The sequence below is a fragment of the Nanorana parkeri genome, unplaced genomic scaffold, assembly GCF_000935625.1.
Source record: "Nanorana parkeri isolate BGI_ZX_2015 unplaced genomic scaffold, ASM93562v1 scaffold61, whole genome shotgun sequence".
NCBI lineage: Eukaryota > Metazoa > Chordata > Amphibia > Anura > Dicroglossidae > Nanorana > Nanorana parkeri.
The window spans coordinates 1,993,620-2,003,424 of NW_017306329.1; the positions used below are offsets into that span (position 1 = coordinate 1,993,620).

The 9,805-nt window shown below is 40.9% G+C and overlaps 1 protein-coding gene across 1 annotated transcript in view; it reads right to left on the reverse strand.

Annotated features, from left to right (window-relative positions):
- Positions 1-9,805, reverse strand: part of WDR7 (WD repeat domain 7) — a 348,971-nt gene that overhangs the window by 333,860 nt on the left and 5,306 nt on the right. The window contains exons 2-6 of the mRNA XM_018576230.1: positions 7,503-7,631; positions 5,931-6,037; positions 3,994-4,072; positions 2,723-2,897; positions 545-621 (exon numbers count right to left, since the gene is read on the reverse strand). Of these exons, the coding sequence (XP_018431732.1) occupies positions 545-621; positions 2,723-2,897; positions 3,994-4,072; positions 5,931-6,037; positions 7,503-7,622 (558 nt within the window). The 5' untranslated portion in view covers positions 7,623-7,631. The remainder of the gene's footprint in view (positions 1-544; positions 622-2,722; positions 2,898-3,993; positions 4,073-5,930; positions 6,038-7,502; positions 7,632-9,805) is intronic.

The window sequence follows — 9,805 nt, forward strand, 5'->3', positions numbered from 1 at the left end:
TATTTTATATTAATATTTTGTAGTCTTCCATCTGGCCAGCAGGTGGGGCTCTAGTCTCCTTTCAACAAGTGATGCATTGTATCACTCTCAGATATGCTGAAAAAAGCCTGTTCAGATCCACAGACCCAGTTCAGAGCCACGGACCCCAATCATGTTTCAACCACTTCAGTACTGACATGTTAAAACAGTGTGAGATTTTGACTGAGAATTACTCAGTCACGCCACACTAACAAAATTATTTTAGATCATTATTTTGAGACAGATAAGAGTTTTCTTTTGGTGGCAATTAATTACAGTGTACTTTTCTAATAAAAAGGTAAGACGTCTGTCTCTGTGACCTTTGACTAATCTGATCCTTGCCTGAATTTCCTGTGTAAAAGAAATGACTGTCAATCTACTTCCATATATTGCAAAGAAAACCCCAGTGGATGTTCAATAAGGCAATTATCTAAAAGCTCACCACGAGTAATAGAGACTCAACAGCACTAGAAAGATAAAAGATGACGTTTTATGCAATGATGAGTAGAACTTGCCCTTTACGTACCTGCATACGGTGAACCTCAGCAGTAATGATCCACACCTTGAGAATTCCTGTGACTGAAACCGCTACAACTGTATCTTCTGTGGAACAATACAACAGAGTTCATGTGTTATGAAAACACATTACTGGAATTAAAAAATTCATTGTGAACAAAGTTTACAGCTAAATCTGCCAATGAAGCCCAGAGATGGAAAAAGAGTAACCAATCAGCCCATTGCAATCATAAACTGATACAAAAACTGTAAAAAAAAATGTGATAGAAATATAGAACAGATATCTAGGAAGCCCCAAGGGCTATGTCAGGCAGGTGATTAATCGCTGCTACAATTCCCTGTCAGTAAGTTACAGCAATCTGAGTCACTGGTGTTTAGTCGCTAAGAGGATATCTGTCGCTGCTACAAGTTAAACTACTGCTATGGCATTGGGCTGGGGTGCTCTGCTACAAATTGCTATCTTTCAGCTAAGCCATAGAGGTAAATACAGAGCTATTGTAGTCGGTGAGCTTCTCACCAACATGAAACGCCGTTAGAGATTCCACAGAAAAGAACGACTTCCTTAATGTGACACTAAACTCAGAAGTTAAAAATACATTCAAGTACCTTAACTAGTAACAAAACGTATCTTATTTGTGTATCACTCGGCTGTAGATCCTTAAATCATCTCTGAATTGGTGTTGACACTGTCCTTCCTTCTGGAGGGGGGCTACTTTGTTCTCCATGGTCCCTGTGTGTGTTGTAAAGTAGTCCCAGCTCCCTCCCGTGATGGACTACACACTTACATTTAGTTTACTAATTTGTATTGAGATTGTAGCCTATCACGGAAGTGAGCTTGGAGCGGTGACTTGAATTGATTTTTTTTAAGGTTTAACTCCTGAGTTTAGTGTCACCTAAACAAAAACAAAAAAAATTGCAGAACAAAATGTTCTTTCTTTAATGAAAGCACCCAAACTTTAAGGGAAGTCATACTTATTTTCTGAGGAATCTCTAATGGCGTTTCATGTCAGTGAGAAGCTTTAATACAATTAATAAATGAAAACAAAAACAATCTGTTACAAGTGATGAGATTTTTTTTTCATGAATACTGCATAAAATATTAATTTCTGGACTTACAGCAAGACAAGCGGTGTAAGCTCAAGACTTAATAATAAACGACATGTGTCACTCATTGTAAATATGAAGAAATAAACATTGATTTTATTGTATATGGAAGTATTTTGAAGTTTAAAAAAAAGTGCACTTTTATGAGAAATTGTTTTTAAGTCCTGAGTGCTATGGTAAGAAGTCTCTTTAACCTCCCTGGCGGTCTGATTATTCAGGATTTTAGCATCCAAAAGCGGTACATTGTTTTTCATGGAAATTTGTTGTTTTATATTGTAGGCCTGTAATTCTTAGTAAATCTTAGGAATAACTCCCCTAAATCTTTCCAAACAAGAGTCCAGTAGACATCACGGGTATGATAAAGTTTGAAACACAAAATTAAAAAATTATAATAAATTTTAAAAAAATGGTCCAGTAAATGGGAATTCTGGGGCGCAGCCTGATCCGTACCACAGTCAATAGGAGTACCAAGTTTGCACATCACTGAGCTCGGTCGCAGAATCATCGCTGTTTTAGGTCAAAAGCGGTTTTAGACCAGGTAGAAAACAGCGATAGTAAATTAGAACTACTTGCAGAATTGAGCGATAGCGATTCGTTGGGAAATTCCACAACAGACACTACCGTAGAAGGAGTGTTTGGTACAACGTTCTATCGAGAGTAGCTTTGTGTGATTGCTCCAGGGAGTGTATTTCAGATAGTAATGAGCGAATCTGAAGGAGACGGTCTTTTTTCCGCTTAGAGCCCTCTCACCACCGACTTGTGCGCCTCCCAGAGAGTGGCCGATGCGACCGAACCCTCATCATTCTCAGCAAAGTACGAGGCAATACAAGAGGTCAGACGGTCTGCGATTACCGGGTCATGGAGTAGGGATTCGTTAAGCCTCCAGTTGTATTGACGATGATGCTTACAAACCAATTGATTTTTTGGGATGGTACCTACTGAGCTGTAAATATCTTGCTCTATGAAAATCCACTCTGATTTACAGATATTAGTACAAGTCACATATATTATGATCTCTTTCTCTCATATAGAAAGCCTAGTAACAAAGCCCAGAAGTATTCACAAACAGGTCAGGTTCAATTACCTTGTGTCCTGTGAGAGCGGATGATGCTCATCGAGCTGATCCAGTCTGGAGAGATCTTTGACACCAGCGTGTATAGGACATCCAGGCTGCTGGCGTCTACAACGAGGACTTCTGGGTAGTGGCCGTGACAAAGTAACCTCCCCTCTCGCTGAATCCCAACCGAGAACTGGTAGAACTGAAAGAATAAAGGAGACATTTCTGTGAGTTCAACAGTGTACTGGGGCCATACACATTGCTGAACCATCTTTTTGTACAAGTCAGTTTAGTCACACATGCACTTAAATGGTATAGAAATTGTAAAATGATGTTAGAGATATTGGCCTCTGGAGCCATTAACAGAGAGGCTGACCAGCAACTTCAGTACTCAAGCTGTTGTGAAAAACTACAAGTCCCATGAACCATTGCAAGACTCCAAGAACCACAGGCATGACTCCCATAGGCAAAAGCAGGATAGATTTTAGTGTTCCAGCACAGCCGGGGTGCAGAGGTTGCCTACCCCTAATGCGTGGCCACATAGGGAGAAGATCAGCCATTCATATTCAAGCCCAAATATGATATATTGCAGCTTATCAGTCCCTAAATGTGACAGATGCATTAGTTTTCTTTTTTTATTTCTGTGTTTTCACCAGGTGATCCAGCCAGTAAGTCTGTTATTTTTCATCTTGCTTTAGCAGTCCAAGCTGTCCAGTAAAAGTGGTACATAGAGGATTGAGACAAACCATTTAATACTGACAGGAGTGTTTACTATGGTCAGCTTTTATTGATGTAAAACCTTTAACCCAAAAGGAAAAAAAAAAAAAAAAAACTGCTGCTGTAACTGCTTAACAAATGTTATCTGGAGTTCGGCTTTAATTTGTTAGTCAAGTCCATCAAAAATGTGCTAGTCCATCTAACACCACCCAACCCACAGGGTGGCTCCATTGCTCTTCCATAGAGTTGAGCCACCATAAGGCTGGAAGTGTGCTATTGGCCCGTTCACCAGGTGAAACTACAGGGGGGGGGGGGGGGGGGGCTAAAAAAAGAAGAAACGAATGCAGCCACCGTATGTAAGGACTGTAAAGCTGCAATATACAATTTTAGTTTTGGGTTTAGAGGCAAATATTTTTCAAGGTAAAAAAAATAATTCAAAATCTTGTTCTGAAATGTTATATATATACATACACACACATACATATACACACACACATACACATATACATACACACAATATAGGATGAGGAGAATGTGGGTCTTTGAAGGGAACTCAGATACCGTAATAATTTTCCACGAACCTGTATTCCAGTGTGTGTACACGCCAGCTTAGTGAATTCCACACATCTTCCATCATTCACATCCCAAAGACACATCTCACTGTAACAGAAAGGAAATATTTCAAAGAACTTTTATTACGGTGTGCATGCATTTGACTTTTCATTGATGGAATTAATCTTTTAGATTGTAAGCTCTCACGAGCAAGGCCCTCCTAACCATCTTGCTTTGATTTGTATTGCATTATATTGTAAAGCACTGCACAAATAAATCCTTTAAGCGGACCTTTACCCATATCTTTAAAATAGCAACAAACACACCTTTAGAAATGTTTAGTAATAACAATCTACAAACACATACTTCTAGATGATTTCTGGCTTTGTATTCTTTGCATTCCTTATTTCTCTTTTCTTCCACAGTCTTCAGACAGTGGCCATTTTCACTAAGGGCAGATTAATATATCTCCCTTTACTTCCTGGAACTCTGGCACATGTGACTAGGACATGTGACCATATACATCATCTCAGGGGAGGAAAATGCCTTTCCCTGAGATCTCATGAGATTACAGATGAGATTTCCCAGCAATGCTCTGCTCATGACAAGGCAATCCCAGTGTGCATTGATTTGCCAAACTGAAGTCATTTTGCCCTTTCAAAGCAGGAAGTGAATGTTCCGCAAGTGTAAGTATTTCACAATCAGAGCATTTTACACCTGACATGTCTGTTATTATTACTCATCATACATAGAGGGATGCATTGGTAGAATTGGATTGAGTGTAAAGGCCCGCTTTAATAATAATGATAATAACAATTATTAAATATTACTATTATGGATTTTAAAATCGGATTGCCAGTGTTAATTTCGTCAACTTAAAATTGTAATCATAGTTTTAGTCAGCTGCATGTTTTTAGTGATTAAAACGAAATAAAAAGTTAATAGGACTAAAACCATGACGAAAATACATTGCAAATTTTCTCTACTGGAGATTTTGTCCACAAAACTAAAACTAAAACTCAAAACAATTCAGAGGACTAAAATACAACAAAAACTAAATGCCATTTTAGGCATCTGAATTGTTTTAGTCTTGTCCACTAAATCTCCAGTAGAGAAAATTGCGATGCACATTCGTCATAGTTTTAATCCTATTATCTTCCTTTTTTATTTCCTTTTCATTTAGTTTTTATCACTAAAAACCATGCAGCTGATGAAAACTATTACAAAATAATTTTAGTCGATGAGACAAACACTGCTGATTGCACAGTTGTAGCAGAGGACCCATATTGAAAGTAGCAGAGTCCCATTTCACCTCCCTCTCTTCCAGGACATTAACAAAATACACAGCTCTGGCTTCATTTTCTGAATGGTCCGGGAAGGTAGGTGGAGACAGACCCCAGCTCTGAGGTCTATGAGAAATGTAGCGCTTACATATGGGTGACCTGGAAGTACAGTGGGGGCCGGGCTAGTTCATGCATCTAAATGAGTAGATTTACAGGATTAGTAGGAAGCCTGCATGACAGGGGGGCTTTGCAGCAAAAATAAATATTTTCCAGTTTTAGCCCGTGTATAGTTGTGTATTGTGCCTGCAGTTGGGTTTAAACATAAAAGCACTAATGAAAAAGCAGACACCACAAGCCTGCCGTCACCTTTGTGTGCTCTTCCGAAACTAGTTTTACTTTGTTACTGGGGGCCAGACTTCCCCGACTTCAAAACTTACACCTGCCAATAGTCATCACACTGGCTCATGAAGGGGTAGGCAACCTTGGCACTCAAGCTGTTGTGGAAATACAAGTCCCATGAGGCATTGTAAGACTGACAGCCACAGGCATGAATCTCAGAGGCAGAAGCATAAGATTTGCAGTTTCACCACAGCTGGAGTGCCAGAGTTGCCTATCCCAGGAATAATGAAAATGTCCAAGTGGCCAACAAGCCAAGAGAGATTCAAGGTGTTGTGAACACTCACCCGCTTTCAGACGCACTGACGATGTACTGCCGGTCACTGGATGCAGAGGCTTTAGATAAGCAGGTAATGGAAGCTGTGTGTCCAAACAGGAGAGCCCGAGGATTGATCTGGCAGTGAGGAAATAAAAATACTGTAATTGCATACAAGAAAAGAGACATGCCAGGCACGTGAGCTCTTGACCATGGGTAGCCCATCAACACATTCAGCATGTAAAAGGTGATCCGAGTGTGATCGGTTTTTGTATTTATTTATTTATTTAAGGCATTTGTAGAGCACCGGCAATTTACACAGTGCTTTACACAGTTGTACATTCACATTAGAGCTGCAGCTAACGATTATTTTCAAAATCGGTTAGCCGATTATTAAGTTCGATTAATCGGTTATCAGTCCCTGCCCTCAAGCAGCTTATAATCTAAGGTCCCTATCTCACATGCATAGAGGGCCAATTTAGACCAGAGCCAATTAACCTTCCAGCATGTCTTTGGAGTGTGGGAGGAAACCAGAGTACCCGGAGGAAACCCACACAAGCACAGGGAGAACATGCAAACTCCCATTTGTGGTACAACAATGCTAAACGCTCACGTTCCTTCCATGAATAGAATTAACCTGTACAGTAACTGCTGAAGGTTATCATCGTGTATGTAAACCTCAACAATGAACATCTCTTATTCGCTCCCATTTGGTCTGTTTAATACATAACTGAGATTTCTTATATCTGTTCAAAAGGTAAAAGAAATACCCGTCGATCCTGCCAATAATCTTGCAAACTGACAATAACTTCCTGAGCTCTCTGCCTGTGTTGCCCTGCTATCAGTTAGCAATGTTCCCAGCTATATCTGACAAACCAGCGCTCCCCCGTATATTATGAAGGAGGAGAAGGGCAGATTTTCTATAGTCCTGCACTAGGATCACAATGCTGTTCCTCTATAGATACAGTACAGTGAATGAATGTTGTAATTCCTAGGGCAGGAAGTGCATTACCAGCAGGATCACCAGGTGAAAACAGGAAAAATGCCCAAAAAAGAAAAATGAATGCAGCCTCACATCTTAGGATATTTGTTCATTCGTTTAGATACACTTTAATATTTTTACTGAAGAGTAAGCTACATAACACCCTGTGCACCGGCCTGACTTTACCCCCAGCAGGTTAGAAGCTACCAGTAATGACTATGCATTCTGAAAATGCTAGTTGCCTGGCTGTCATGCTGACCCCTTTGGCTACAGTACTTTGTGTCACAGATACAGAGCAAGCATGCAGATACTGAGTTCTGACTTTTCTGATCTGCCTACTTGTTCCAGGTCAGTGGCTCAGAAACTATCAAAGTTAGTGGGGCAGCATTTGGGAAAGGAGGTCAGGTGAGTATAGGAATCCATATCATAGGCAGCAGCCAGCATGAATGTAGTGTGTGTCATTACATGCTGCCCTGTTCACAGAACACACCAAGCTCTGTAGTGGATTGAAGACCCTACAAGACGTCTCAAACTTACAAGCTGACCCGGATGTACTGTTTAATTGGGCAACTACATGAAAAATAAATGTAACATTAAAAATGGTAAAGTTATGCACCCCACATCGTGGCATCCTGTTATAATGGTGCTCATATCATCCATTACCAGCACAGTGGATATACAGTGTGTGGGAGCTTTACGCCCCCAGAGGACAATGGGAAGAACCAGACTATTCCCAGTCATTTTTCACCCCTGGAGAAAGAAAAATAAAATGACAGATAAGCACTTGAGTCAGTTTAGTTCTTCTACCATTTAGTAGGGTTCCTGGCTTTCAGGGTCTGATGATTACACTGGGGAACAATCGTTTTCTTATGTTCTGTTGCATGAGATTTTGCAACGCTGATTTCAAGTATGAAATTGGTTTTCCTCTACATGCTCTAGTTTTCATGCAATTTGAAACTTGTGATTTCTGCCCCCCCGCCCCCCCCCCCCCCAAGAAGAGGGAGGGGAGAAGGTGGAGGTAGTGATTGGGAAAGATTTTGACCCTACCCACCACGGAGAAGATAGGAGTGCCGAAACTAATGTTTGGATGAAATGGATGTATTATAATGCCAAGAATTACAATAAAGTACTACATCGTCTGCTTTCCCCCCCCCCCCCCCCCCCAAAGAAAGGGACACCCATTCCTCCTTAAGCTAGAAATGGCTTGAGAACTCGGCTTATCCTCATGTATCACTTGCCCCTCCCTTTTAGATTGTAAGCCCTCAGGGGCAGGGCTCTCCTTACCATCTTGTATTGTGATTGTAATGTCTTCCTTATATTGTAAAGCGCTGCGCAAACTGTTGGCGCTATATAAATCCTGTATAATAATAACAATAATACTACTACTACTACTACATCTACCCTATCCTTAGACTAATTAGGCAAATTATTTACAAACACCAATATTCTTTATCTTTTGTGTTGTTTTTTTTATAATAGAGATTTAATCGGATTTACACAAGAGGAAGATGACTGACAAGGACAAGGCAACATGGCTGACTTTTGTGGCTGTCAGTTATAGAAAACCTTCTTGGTAACAAAAAGGCAGATATGAGCTTCTTGTTACTAGAATGCTGTTGGCTCCACTTCCAAAATTGTTACCTTCATCAATTCCCCGAGAACCTTGGGGATATCAGTGAACAGGGAGAGAGCTTCCATCAAGACCTCATGACGATGGAACAGCGCTATCAAGGGCGATGGGATAGAAATATGATGGCAGACTACTTCTGGAGCATCAAACGAGATACCCGGAGTCCACAAACACCACAGCACAAATTCTTGCCTGAATAGGACATATTTGAACTTTGCATCCCGTCCTTATCAGTTTGGATACAAATAGCACTACCCAACGTATTAGCCCAGGTGATCCGAGACCTCACCCCAAATAATTAATTTGTAAAAAAAAAAAAAGGGTTTCACAACCCAGGTTGTAGTGGGGGTTTAAAGAGGCGTCAGATGGTAATCGATTTGATATAAATTCATATGACAAATTTAAAAACATTCCAATAGATAAGCATGATTCTCAGTTCCTGATTCTTGCCCTAATTCTCACAACTCGTATATTTACATATTGTCTTTCATATTATACGAGCTGTGAGAATTAGGCAAGAATCAGGAACTGAGAATCATGCTTATCTATTGGAATGTTTTTAATTTTGTCATATAAATATTTTAATGAATTCTAATGAATTTATATCAAATCGATTACCATCTGACGCCTCTTTAAAACCCCACTACAACCTGGGTTGTGAAACCCCCGTCCTTATCAGTTGTTCTTAATCACCAGGGCTTGAAAAACCCACTCGTCCTCTCGTCTGTGACGGGAGGACGCCGGAGCCAGACGAGTAGCTTCCCGGCCAGCCGTTATAATTAAACGGCCGGCAGCTTTACATTCAAGCGATCTAGCGTCTCTCGTTTGTATTAGCAGCCGCTGTCACTGCTGTTGCCGGTCCTGAGATCCGCTGTGCCCGGTGCAGCCAAGACCGTCACAGCTGCCCTGTGACAGGAGATCAAAGGGAGAACAGTACACAATCTCCCTCTGCTCGGACGCAGAGAGGATCCATCCTGTCTGCGTCCAAGTACAGACACCCGCACGGATGTGCATCTTGGGTGAGCGCACGGCCACGTCCTTCCATAGAGCAGAACAGGCTGCTCCGTACAATCACACGCAGCACCTGTCCTTCCCGGAAACGGCCCGATACGGCCATGCACGCCGCATGGATCTGTAAAGGCCGACTCTAAGCTGTGTGAATGAGGCCTTACAGTCTGGGGGATTGTTTTTCTCAAGTGCACTGAACATCTGCAGGGTTTTAATTGCACAGTATTATTATGATAGAAGATATGCAACATATACACAGACTAAATCTGGGGTATAAAACATTACA